General features: G+C 38.6%; 1 protein-coding gene across 2 annotated transcripts in view; it reads right to left on the bottom strand.

Annotated features, from left to right (window-relative positions):
- Positions 1–13,011, bottom strand: part of LOC117671610 (cullin-9-like) — a 50,291-nt gene that overhangs the window by 23,001 nt on the left and 14,279 nt on the right. For both annotated transcript variants that reach the window (XM_034427610.3, XM_034427611.3), the window contains 9 exons: positions 12,706–12,913; positions 11,311–11,504; positions 10,473–10,681; positions 9,759–9,996; positions 8,750–8,855; positions 7,261–7,488; positions 6,200–6,290; positions 5,919–6,090; positions 3,816–3,921 (listed from right to left, as the gene is read on the bottom strand). In XM_034427610.3, coding sequence (XP_034283501.2) covers positions 3,816–3,921; positions 5,919–6,090; positions 6,200–6,290; positions 7,261–7,488; positions 8,750–8,855; positions 9,759–9,996; positions 10,473–10,681; positions 11,311–11,504; positions 12,706–12,913 — 1,552 coding nt within the window. The remainder of the gene's footprint in view (positions 1–3,815; positions 3,922–5,918; positions 6,091–6,199; positions 6,291–7,260; positions 7,489–8,749; positions 8,856–9,758; positions 9,997–10,472; positions 10,682–11,310; positions 11,505–12,705; positions 12,914–13,011) is intronic.

The following is a 13,011-nucleotide window of genomic DNA, read 5'->3' on the forward strand; positions in this document are numbered from 1 at the left end:
TAATGGAGAGGGGGATCTTCTTGCTTGCAGAAACTCTTGGTTATTTCAATTTTTAACAGAGGTCAAGTTCCAGGAAAAACTACCGTAGTTATAAATTACAAGAATATATTTTCAGCAGTGAGGCAGTAGAAAAGAAGCTGACAGATATGATTAGATGTCTAAGAAATTATGCTTCTGTTGCCACATTTATCCAAGAGTCAACCAATGCAAACATTAAGTATACGTGTACAAAATCCAAATGTACTTTCACATTAATGAGCTTTAGCTTCAACCATGCAGTGGTTAAGTAACAATATTTGCTTCTGAAGTTTCATCATATGTCACTCTGGTTCATTGGTTAGGTAGCAGTTGAAGAGAAACTATTCTACACCTAAGATGAGTGTCACTGCTGGTTAATATAGCAATAGGAAGCCAGACAAATGTTTTCACTCAATATATAGCAACTTGATCTGTTTGATAGGATATAAATTGAAAGAGGCTTATATCAAATTATGTCCCAAACATATTTTATACAAAATTTCAATTGTGTAATTTGAGGAAACGAAATATGGTTTGGAGGGTCCTTAGAATGAATCATGTAAAAGGTTGCTTGTACACATGCACAAACAGTTTCTTAATTAGACATGGGTTCCAATAGAAGAGTTTCCAGATAAGGTTCACAATAAATGCTGCTCTCTAAAATTAAGTACAGGTAGTCCTTGACTTACAACCATTCATTTTGTCACTGTTAGAAGTCACCCAATGGCACTGAAAATGCCACTGTACATTACAACCATTTTTCACACTCAGAACTGTTGCAATATCCCTGTGGTCATGTATCAAAATTCTGATGCTTGTCCCAGGGCCAGGGGTGTCAAACTAAAGTCTGGGGACCAGATCCGACCCACAGGATGCTTAGATCTAGCCTGCGGGGCTGCCCTGGAAATAGCAAAGGACTGCCTGCAGTGCCTCTGCCAGAGAAAATGGAGCTCGGGAGGACCGCAAGCTCCATTTTCGCTGGCAGATTTTTGTAGGAGGCTGTCATAGGCAAAAACGGCAGCCCTCCTGAGCTCCATTTTCGCTGGCAGAGGGTTACAGAAGACCGTCAGGAACCCATTTTCTCTGCCAGAGCACTCGGGCCACCAAAGGCGCCCCCAATACGAGTGACATTGATCTGGCCACACCCACTCCGCCCCCCCCCCAAAGTCAAACACAATCCTAATGCGGCCCTCAATGAAATCGAGTTTGACACCCCTGCCTTTGGCAATCTTCTGACAAGCAGAGACATTGGGGAAGCCAGATTCACTTAACAACCATGTTAACAAACTTAACAACTGTAGTGATTCACTTAACAAGTGTGGCAAGGAAAGTCATAAAATGGGACAAAATGGGACAAAATTCACTTAACAACTGTTTGCTTAACAGCAGAAATTCTAGTCCTAGTAATTCAAGGACTACCTGCAAGCAGTTTCTCTGGATCTTGAATTGCTTCATTCAGCATTCAGCCTCTTTCAACATCCTCTGCTATTGTGGGAATAATTGATTTTAGGAATACTTTTTTGCATTGGATAACGAAAGGAAAGTAAGCTAATATAGGTGAACAAGAGACAGATCCAACCAAGTGGCAGTCAATAACTCAAAGGCACTGTGAGCCAATTAGAGATGATAAAAAGGAAGTTCTGTGTCGTCTCTGTTCCTCTACGTCACAATTACCAAACAGCCAATAATAAAAATAGCTAAGGTGGCAGTGGTGAAATCTGAACCGGTTTGCTACCAGTTCGCTGGCTGCGCATGTGTGCTGTGCACCAAACATGCACTGCATGCGCGCACACAGTGCGCACCAAACTCACGCTGCGGGCGCACATGCGCAGTACGCACCAAAAGGAGGCTTGGGAAGGTAAGTAGAACAGTGAGGGGGGGAATCAGCTGTGCCGCACGATTTCCTGCTTTCTAGCAAAGCTAAACCCCGCGGCACAGCTGATCATCGGAAATACTAGTTCGGAGGAACCGGTAGTTTTTTTTTACTACCAGTTTGCCTGAACCGGTAGTTTTTATCACTACCGGTTCACCTGAACCAGTAGCATTTCACCCCTGTAAGGCGGGTCAGGGATCTCTACACTGTAACCTCACTCAATAATTGCTAGACACAAATCCCTGGCAGGGTGTCAGTCGCCAGGGAGGTTCCATGCTATGGTGTCTGCCTTCTTGAGGGAGGGGTGGTGCCTCCATCCTTGAAAGAAGCAGTGGTACATCCCATTCTCAAGAGGCCTCATCAGCCTTGGATAACGATTGTTCTATCTTCAACTTTCCTTTTAAGGAATGGTGTTGAAAAAAGTAGTTGGGGATTGCAACTGCTGAGGATCTTAGAAGAAAAGGACTATATAGATCCATTTCAGTCACATTTCACTCTGGGATTTCATGCAGAAAAGGCCATGGTTGTACTGAGGTGAAGCCAGGAGGGAGGTAGCACTTCCTGATCTCTCAGCAGCATTTGATATTGATAACCACAGCATCTCTCTGGATTAGCTCCAGCGTGGTTCTCTTCCTACTCTTGGGACTGGATCCAGTCCCACCCGGGGGGGAGGCAAGGAAGAAAGGTCACTTGCTAGGCTCCTCATATGTGGAGTGCCCTCTCCCCTCTCCCTTTCCACTCAACATCAACATGAGACATGCTACCGATTTGGGGTTTGATTTCATCAGCCCAGCCTAGCCGATTGAGACTGTCAAAATCCTGTCTTTGTGCCAGGAAGCTATGTAGGCAGTACTGGGAAAAAATAAATTCAGATCAATCCTACCAAGACTGAGTGGCTGTATTTATTGAGATCCTCAATATTTCAATTTTGATCTTGAGTGGGATCACTCAGTTCACTTCCCCACTCAAGATGGTATACAATCTAAGGATCCTCTTGAACTCACACTTCTGAGAAGTTGGTATCTATGACCAAGATACCTTTGCATAATTTCATCTACTGTGCCAAATGTTCCCTTTCCTGGATAGGAAAGATCTTCAAATAATTACTAATGGCTTAGTCAACTCATAGCATGATTATTGCAATGCACTCTACAGAGGTAATTTGGAAGCTTCAATTGGTCCAGAATACAGCAGCGCAGGAAGAGATGGATGTGCTTTAGTACGTCCATGTGACAACTCTGTTATTACTCTGCTTCCAGGTGTAATTCAAGGCTCTGGTTAAGACCTATAAAGCCCTACATGTTATAGGGCCTGGTTATTTGAAGGTTCCTCTGCCTATCATGATGTCTACCTGGCTGTCTACCAAAACTTCAATTAAATGGTGTCATCTTTCATGACCCAAGTTGTGCACTTTCTCCGTCATGGCACTTGCCCTCTGGAATGCAATCTCTCCTGCCGTCTGAGTGGTTCCTACTCTGAAAGCATTTTGGGGGGTCTTGAAGACCTGTCTTTTTTCCCAGACTTTAGGCTAGGGTGGTTAAAGTCCATTAGTTTTGTTTTTGACCAGAATCACCATCTTGTTCTTTATCTGACTTTTAGTTAATACTTTATTGGCTTTCTATTTAATTGCAACTGCATTTTATCTTTCTTGTTATATTGTGAGACACCAGAGTCATTTGGAGTTGTGCGGCGCCTCGACAGAATAAGTTAATTAAACTGTATCAGAGAATGGAGCATAGATAATTTGAGAAATGGCAAGTTTCCAACGGGATCTCAAATCAAGGATGGACAGCTCAAACAAATGCATATTCTTTGTAGAAGGTCTATGAATCCTGACTGTATGTTGGTTACATAGCAGAAACTCTTCCTTACTGAAGGTTTCTAAAAGCAGACCCGCTTTAGAGAAAAAAAATGAAGCACTCACAGTATTGAGCTCACTAGTGAGGCCAGATGTGTTATCTCCTCCCATCACGACAATCCGAGCTGGCATGTAGCTGGAATCCTCACTAGCTACTATTAAAGTCATCTGCCTGCAGCAAAAACAAAATTTTGTATCTATGTCAGACTTTGAATGCATCCTGGCATACTCACTAAAGTCTGCCTGGGTAACTAAAAATATTTCATGAAATAGCCCCAAATACCATATTTTTCGGAGTATAAAACACACCTTTTTCCCCCCTAAAAGGGGGTGAAAATTTAGGTGCGTCTTATACACCGAATGTAGCCCCGCCCCACCCTTTGGCCTGTGCCTCGCAGCAGTTACTTCCTTGCAAGCAAACAGCAAGAAAAAACAGCTCCTTTCAGGTTCAGCACAACCTACTTAGCACAAGATCGGCCTCCTGACTCTCAGCTGATTTGCTCTCAGCTGCTTTGCGCAGGGCTCTGCTGCTTGCTGCAAAGAGGTAAATTGCTGGAGCAAATACCTTGTGCTAATCAAGCTATGCTGAAAACGAAAATGAAAGTAAAGCAGGCTGTTAACTGTAACGTTGCAAAATTAGGCAGAGGCAGATGGAGATTTCTTTTTCTTCTTTTCTCACCAAAAAAGATAGGTGCAAACAATGGGAAATTTAGGGCAAAAGAGTTCAAGATTTTAAAACACAAAAGAAAAAAAGGAGAAAGAAAAAGACAAAAATAAAAATGGGGAGAAAAAGAAATGAAAGAGAAACATGTTATACATATTTAGAATTGAAATATGAATAGTAGTAAGAAAAAAATGGGAAATCGTGATTGTAAAAATGAAATGAATAATTGGAATATTTGTCTTTGTATTTTTGAAATCTAGACAACGATAAGTTTTTATTTTTTTATTTTTTTAAAAATATGAATAAGTATAAACTGTAACAACTGAAATACCTTTAATGGTATATGGTGGTGAAAGTAAAAAGGAATTGTAATAATTGAGATACTATTAATTGTATATTGTGTTGAAAGCAGAAATGGTTAAGTTGTGGTTTGGAGGAATATATGGGGAAAATTATTTGGTTTATTATTATTGGTAAATATAATTAATTGATTTGTAAGAAATTGGATTGCATGGAAATACTTGGAATATTCATGTTCATATTGTATATTGATTAATATACAAAAAAGATAGTTATATAACTAATTGATTTATATTAAAATGTTGAATTTGTATTAAACAATTGTAATATTACATAATTAACCAATGTGAGGATGGATATAAAAATAGATGACAATGGGAAGGGGTATAATATAGAATAGAAGGGAAAAATTGAATTTGATTAAGATTAGAGATGAGGATGAAGGATAATATTGGTTTTTTAAAAAAACAGATGAGGAATAAATATGGCAAAAAGGAAATATAGAAATTGTAAATTTAATTGAAATGACTAAACACTGTTTAAATTTGTGAACTGGCCAAATACTCTGTTCAAAGAAAATATATTGTATGTTTGTATGTGTGTTTGTCTAAAAAATAAAAAAAAACTTTTTATAAAAAAAAAACAAAACAAAAAGGTAGGTGCGTCTTATACTCCGGTGCGTCTTATACTCCGAAAAATACGGTATATTCCTCTCAAAGGAATACATACTCAATACATAGATATAAACACTGACATATAGACCTACATATGCAATCATAACCAACCCCCAAATGTAACTCAATCAGGGCAATACTTTTTCTAGGCCATTTTACAGTTAAATGTATAATATTGCATTTTTGCAAACAGAGCAATTTGCAAAAAAAAGAGAAGAGGAGATTTTTAATTTGTTTTTTCATTGCAAAAGTCATTATGAGAAATTATTTAATCATCTGCTATCTGCTAATCTCACAATCCACCATACTGAAATTAAATCCGATTTATCTACCCCCTCCTCCCTGCTTTAGCTTTATTTATCATTTTGCCTAATGAAGAATTCCCAATAACTGAAAAGTTTGCACATACCGGTAATTTCATGACTTTGATCAACTATCTGCTTAATTCACATTTAATCATAGAGCTCGCTCTTACCCTGCTGCCTACAAACTCTCAAAGTCAATTAGCTAACTGCCTCCATTGGGACTTACCTGACTACCACTCCACGATGCATATAGACATTGATGTAATGGGAACCTGTGCTACCATTAGACTCCCAATAAGTCTTTGGATTTTTGTCAGTTAGTTTATTGGCTCTATGTGGATTAGAAGAGACTTCTATCCTCTCCCAACACTTGTCTTCCTTCACCTCTACATTAGAACCTAGGAAGCGAGGGGGAGAGGGGGGGAGAGAAAGAGAATCACTCTTTTTACAGCAGATCTGTGCATGAATCCTCCAATTTTTAGCTTCCAAAGGGTGCAAATCATTTACCTTGGCAAAGGTTGCGCAAGAAAACATCAAAAAAGGGGATATTAATGGGCTGGTGGCTTCGTCTATGTTCCTCTATCTGTCCTAGAACCATCTGTATAAACAAAGTAGATAACAGAATATATTCATTAATAAAGCTTAAGATTTAGTTTAAAAAAACTTTTATTCTTAAATCTACTGATTCTATAATGCAAGCTATTCAACTGAACAGAATTTTCTAAGCTTCTGTTTCCTACCACCCTCTGTATACAGCTCTGAATCATACAGACAGACAGACAGACACACACACACACACACACACACACAAGGGTCAGAAAGTTGCTTATTCCTATACAAGAACAGAGAACAGAATCTCATAATTTTAAGAAAGATGTTTTTGACCAAATTTAGCTCTTGACTATTTGCTCTGCTCTTATTTATTACCCATGTTTCTCCAAAAAGAAGGCTGGGTCTTGTTTCCTTTTGACCCCCAAAAGAACGGCTAGGCCTTCTTTTTGAAGGGTTCTAATTATTGACTCACCTCATGGCAGTGGCACCGACAGCCCCACCCACCAGGAGCCTGCTGCTGGCCCACTTCTTCTGCGGCCACTTGCCGCCACTCGCAGGCATCGCCCCGGCCTCCGTTTTGTATTCAGATGCCTGCCGGAAGGCCTCTGCAGCTGATAACAGAGCTCCGGATCGATCTGGAGCTCTGTTATCAGCTGCAGATGCCATCCAGCAGGCAGGTGGCCACAGAAGCAGGTGAGGGAGGTGTCAGGGTGTGCAAGGCCTGGTAAGTAGGGCAGCTCCACCCCACCCCCATTCCCACCCTAGCTTATTCTTTAACTGTGTGCCTCGCCCCACCCCCTGCACCCCGGGGTGGGTGGGGTCTTAATTAGGGCTAATTTTGTGGTGGGGCTTAATTTGATCACATGCACTCAAAAACGTGATAGAGCTTCTTTTCAAGGTGGGTCGTCTTTTTGGAGAAACATAGTACAGATTATTTGACCAGTCTGATGATATTCATTGTCTATCTGTTCCTAGGCCGGCTACCTAAATACACACACAGGAAAGGTCAAAGTTACCTGAATGCAACCAGCCAGGATACTGGTTGTCATCTTCTTATAAAGGCTAGCATATTTCTCACAGTCAGTCACAAGGTCCCGCAACTCTGTCACCAATAACAGGTTGGAGTTGTGCTTGTCCATAGCTTTGGTCAGAGCTTCCTTTGTGCCTACACGACACATCACAACCGCACAATCTTTGTTGGTGGTAGCTAAACGATGCAGGAAACGGATGAACTCCTGCACAACCTGTTGACAGAAACATAATAAAAACTCAGCAAGGAAGTGTATAGAAAAGGTTTTTGACAAGTCAGTTCCTCTTTCTATCTGTATTTCCTTTTATCCCTTATCACCAGTCACATCTTCCAGGGGATTACAACCCTTCTTCAATGTAACTTCAGGAACACCTGATCAATCCATGCATCAGGGGTATGAGACCTATTTCAGCTCAATGGACAATTTAACTTTTTCTAAACATGTTGTGGGTCATATGCTATCAGTGAATGTAGTGTGCAATCTCTACATTTTTTCTCTTGCCACTTATAAAGACAGAAACTCCAGGCATACACTCTATTTACCCACAAGAATTTAACATTTAAGTAATATCTGTAGAACCTATTTAACGGCATAGGGAGGAGTTACCTGTAATCAACTGCTAGTTAAAAATTAATTTGTATCAAATTTGAGTAGTTCTGAGCATAAACCAGTTAATTTGATCATTCTGAAAGTGTTTCAAGTAGAAACTGGAAAGAGATTATTACTGTTGGAAAAGTAAGCAAATTTTCACAAAGACGATGCCTATTTATGAATCTCATGCAAAACCTCTATCACTCTATTTAGACTGATAAGAACTTAGCTATGCCTGTTCTATACTTGCAAATATACCTACAGGTAGTATATACCTACATACAGTAGTTTATTTAGTGACTGTTCGAAATTACAATGGCACTGAAAAAAATGACTTATGACCATTTTTCAGACTCATGACCATTGCAATATAATGTGATCAAAATTCAAATGCTTGGCAACTGACTCATATTTATGATGGTTGTTGTGTCATGGGATCATGTGGCCACCTTTTCCCATTTTTTGACAAGCAAAGTCAATGGGGAAGGCAGAGTCACTTAACAACTATGTTACTAATTTAACCACTACAGTGATTCACTTAACAATTCTGCCAAGAAAGGTTGCAAAAATGGGGTACCGTAAAACTCACTTAACAAGTGTCTCACTTAGCAACAGAAATTATGGGCTCAATTGTGGTTGTAAATCAAGGACTACTTGTATATGCTTTTGGCTTCCTGACCCAATTCTATCTAATTTTCAATCCAAATTTCATTTACTAGTAGTATATATTTACCAGCAGGATGAAAAATGCTTTTTACCAACTACATCTGGCTTGAATTGAGAATCTGCAATTTCGTCAACATGCTCACTAATATTTTTCATACCTTCTTCAAATACCTCTCATTAAACTCCTTTTCAATTTATGCTGCAATTAATCCCTTACCTCCCGTTCATTATTGTGGGTACTCATTGAGGACAGACAAGGCTCAATGCACTCATGCCAGGGCAATGCATCCTCTTGGGAAATATCCAAAAATTTATTCAAAATCCTGCAAAGAGAATTGTTATAAATGCAGAATTCAGTTTAAGAACAACAGCAGTCTTGAGTTCAGTGTCTTAAGTTGACTGTCTGGACTATTTTAATAACTGCATTTAACATATACAATAAATAGCAGGTTTTTATTGTATATATATTTCATTATTAACACTTTCTTGCAAAAAGAATACAATTCTTCTCATCAATTTAAAATGCTCCAATACCATTTGGGATGAAGCACATTCTCTAAAGGCCTAACGCTAGCAACAAACATTTTCGATATTGTCTGATGCCAAATATTCATTTTTATGATTTTGATCACAAAGCTGTTTCTATGCTGTGGTTCAGTTCTTTCACATACAACCCAAAAGACTATAGGCATTTCACCCACCTCAGTGCCGTTTTAGGATTGCAATTCCCACAATTATAAGCCTCTATTGTATTGATAGTTTTCTTTTTTTAAGTCAAGTTTTTTTATTTATATATAAGTATTTTGAATAGTGTATTGTCCAGCCATTCCATTTTACAGGAAAAAAAATAACAGATATACTGATAATAATACACATAGTGATTCTAACCAATGATAGTTTTCTATAAAGTGCAGTGTCCCAAAATTTATAAGAATAAATTATTCCCATTTCAAACAATTTCCTGCAATGTTCTATTTCCTAAGCTTATGGTATATACAAGCCTCAAGTCATTTTCTTGTACTTGACTTGTGGTGATGCAGGTCAGCAAGTTACATTATTTACAGATAAATTACCTACTTCAGAGCTTCCGTGTTAACCTATCCAGAAAAGTGAGTGGCCCCACCTTAAGAAACCACCGCTCAAACCACCCCACTTTCTCTGAATCCAAATACTCTTCTAAAAGTATCTTCCACAGTCCATGATGGTAAAATACATCCTCATTCTACCTCATCATGGCCATCTGGACGGTCTTTTCAGCTCCCAACTGTTCTAGGGTTTTCAACAGCAGCAAGAAATGCTCATGATCTGGCAAAACATCTGTTCCATTTCTCTCAGGGTAAACACCCTCGTCACAAAGGCAGTGCTCCAGTGCGAGCACTACATCTTTTGAAAAGCTGGTTTCATGCAGGTTTTTCAGCAGAGTTGGTACATCCATATCTTTGAACTCAAAGGAAGCTTCAGATTCTGTATAGAAAAGGAGAGAGGAGGAGAAGATCTATGTCAAAATAGAATTTCCTGAAATAGGCTATGGAGAAAAAAACCAGATACTAATCATGTCCCCAATAAATGGCCACAGGGACAGGGCATCTTCTCCAGCAGGGTCCCTTCTCCAGCAGGAAAAGATCCCTGGAAGCCGCATGGGGATAATTAATCTCTGGCCTTCCAAGTTCCAAAACAAAGCAAGTGAAAACCATCTCCTGTGATTTGCTATTAAAAGGAAGCCTATAGATAACCAGAAAGACATAGTGAAATAGAAGAATAAGAAAATGATGATTGTGTGCTTTCCAACATAATGGAGACGTAAGACCTTATTAGGTCTTCAAAATAGGGCACTTTATGAAGCAAAGCCTAATGGAAATAAAACAAACCATTACACACTTAGAAAGAAAAATGCTAAAAGGAGAAAGATAAGCAACTGGAAACTTAAAAGCAATCTGTACCTGCATTCTCCTGGCTCAATGGCAATTTATGCTCAGCCAAACGATTGAGCACTATTCGAGCTAGCATCTCATTGGAGCTCTGGCCTGTTTGGCAACAACTCTGCAGGACTGAACGGAGGTCACAGCTTCCCAACTGTTCTGCCAGGCCCTTGTGATTGTTGATCAGCATGTTTAATACCAACAGCCCGTTCTGCACTGCTGATGAGGCTCTGAGGAAAAGAAGAATGGTTGGCATAAGCAACTGAGGCAATGCTGGAGGACATGGAAGGAAAAATTGTTGGAATACATAATATTCCAACACTAAGCAATTAATAATCCTATTCAGTTCCAAGAAATGATTACATGTTTTGAAATAATAGTAATACTATTAATAAGTACAGGAGCCTTGGTAGTACAGTGGTTTAATGCACCCTGTTATTAACACAGCTGCCTGCAATTTCTGCTGGTTCGAACCTCTCCAAGGCTCAAGGTTGACTCAGCCTTCCATCCTTTCTAAGGTAGGTTAAATGAGGACCCAGTTTGTGGGGGCAATAAGCTGACTTTGTATAAATATATACAAAAGTATGAAGGCTATTGCTTAACGCATTGTAAGCCGCCCTGAGTCTCCGGAGAAGGGCGGCATATAAATCAAATTAAAAAAAAAAAAAAAAGTGTTAGATTGCCTCCAATCTTAAGGTACAGAACAGAAAATTTATCAAAATGAGACATCAACTGAATTCTCCCTACAAAAGAAAAAAAAGTGAATTCTCAACATTCCCTCCTTATCCTTGTTTAATGTTAATTCCTTGAACTTAGTTATAATCTCCTTTATTTTGTCAAGATTTCATTTTCATCTTACCCAGGTGTAGCCAACATCTTCTCAATAGCAATACAAATTACACATAGTAAATTATCAGATTCTTTGCTGGAAGCAGAACCAATGCTGGCAAAAATTTCCCGCATCATTTGAGCATCTGAATGATTCAGAGGGTATGATTTCCCACTGGTACCGAGCAGCTCGCAATTCCCAGCACCCACCAATACTTTCAATGCCTAGAAAAACCAAAAACAGAAAATGAAGATCAGAAATGCGTCTGCTTTTCTTGCCGATGTTTCATTAACTAGGTAACATCATCACTGCTGCAAGAAAACCACCAAGCTCAGAGAGCACCAAAGACCCCTCATTTCAACCCTGAGCTAGAAATACTCTCCTTTATTGGTATCAATCTGATAATCCAGAATGGAGCAAAATCTTTTATCAATGGGAGATATTTGTTAACAATGGACACAAAAGGATGGAATTCAGGTGGGTTTATTAGATCAAGCATATAATAGATAGGCTGATATTTCTGGTAACCCTTAATGGACTTTTGCTGATTAAGATAGATAATGAGGTTTTAAAGATTTGTTTAAGAGAATGAGGCGAGGTATGGGATGGAAGAAATTGTTGTATTTTAAGAGATGGTAACAAGTTGCTAAAGTTGTTTATACTTGTTGAGACAAAAGAAGAATTGACTTCTTTCTTTCTCTTTTCTCTTTTTTCTAAAAAATATACTTTGCATTAATTTTATCTGCACAATGTAATTTTTAATAAAATTATAAACAAGAATTCTTTTTCAACCTTATAAAACAATAGCTTCTCACTATTCAAGCATACTAACTTCTTTCATTTTTTTATTTCATATTTAAGGTTTAATTCTCCGCTATGTTGGAAGGGATTGTCCAATATTTTCTTATTCTTTTATATCACTGTCCATTTCTGGTTATCCATAGTCTTCCTTTTCATAGTGAATTATTGGTTTTGCTTGTTATTTTTAGGCTCATGGAAAGTCTGAAGTTAATTTACTCCTATGCTGCTTCCAGGGATTTTCTCCTCATGCTGGAGAAGATGTTTGACACACTTCTGTGCCTCAGTAATCACTTACTGGGAGCCTTACATTAGACTGAAAGCTGAAATTCAAACAACTGAATTTCATGCTGAGTGTTACATTTATGTGGGATTAAGACATATTATATTATTTACAGAACGTTATATTAAAAAATGATAAACGTTAAGAATTTTTCTGAGAAACATTCTTACATAGTTTTAATTTCTAAGCATATTTATTTGCTCTGGTACTTTAATGTATTAACTATTGTTTAATATATGCTTTATTTCCATTAAGAGTTAATGGAAAATTCTTCTAAAACAAAGAGAGATACACATACATCAAATTCCCACCAACAATTTATGTCATTTATATATTCAACTTACTGCCAAGCCAGCCTGCTGTATCAATGCTGAAGGAGAATATTCCTGCATGCAGCACAGCACAGCACGCACCCCGCCTTCTGTGGCAAAAAGGATTCGCCAATCGTACTTTGCCATTAACACATAAAGCAGCCTTAATGCTGTCACCATCAATAATTTCTCCTTCAGCTGGTTGCTGAGCAGCTCCACCAGCATTTTCACCATCTTCTCTCTGAGGAGCACAAAAAAGCTTTCAAATCTATAGTTTTGTCTTTATAAGTTGCTGAGCAAATAAAGTCCCAGGTGCTACCTCTAGTTTTTCCTAAGGAA

The sequence above is a fragment of the Pantherophis guttatus genome, chromosome 1 (genome assembly GCF_059756535.1).
Source record: "Pantherophis guttatus breed Tessera chromosome 1, ASM5975653v1, whole genome shotgun sequence".
Taxonomy (NCBI): Eukaryota; Metazoa; Chordata; class Lepidosauria; order Squamata; family Colubridae; genus Pantherophis; species Pantherophis guttatus.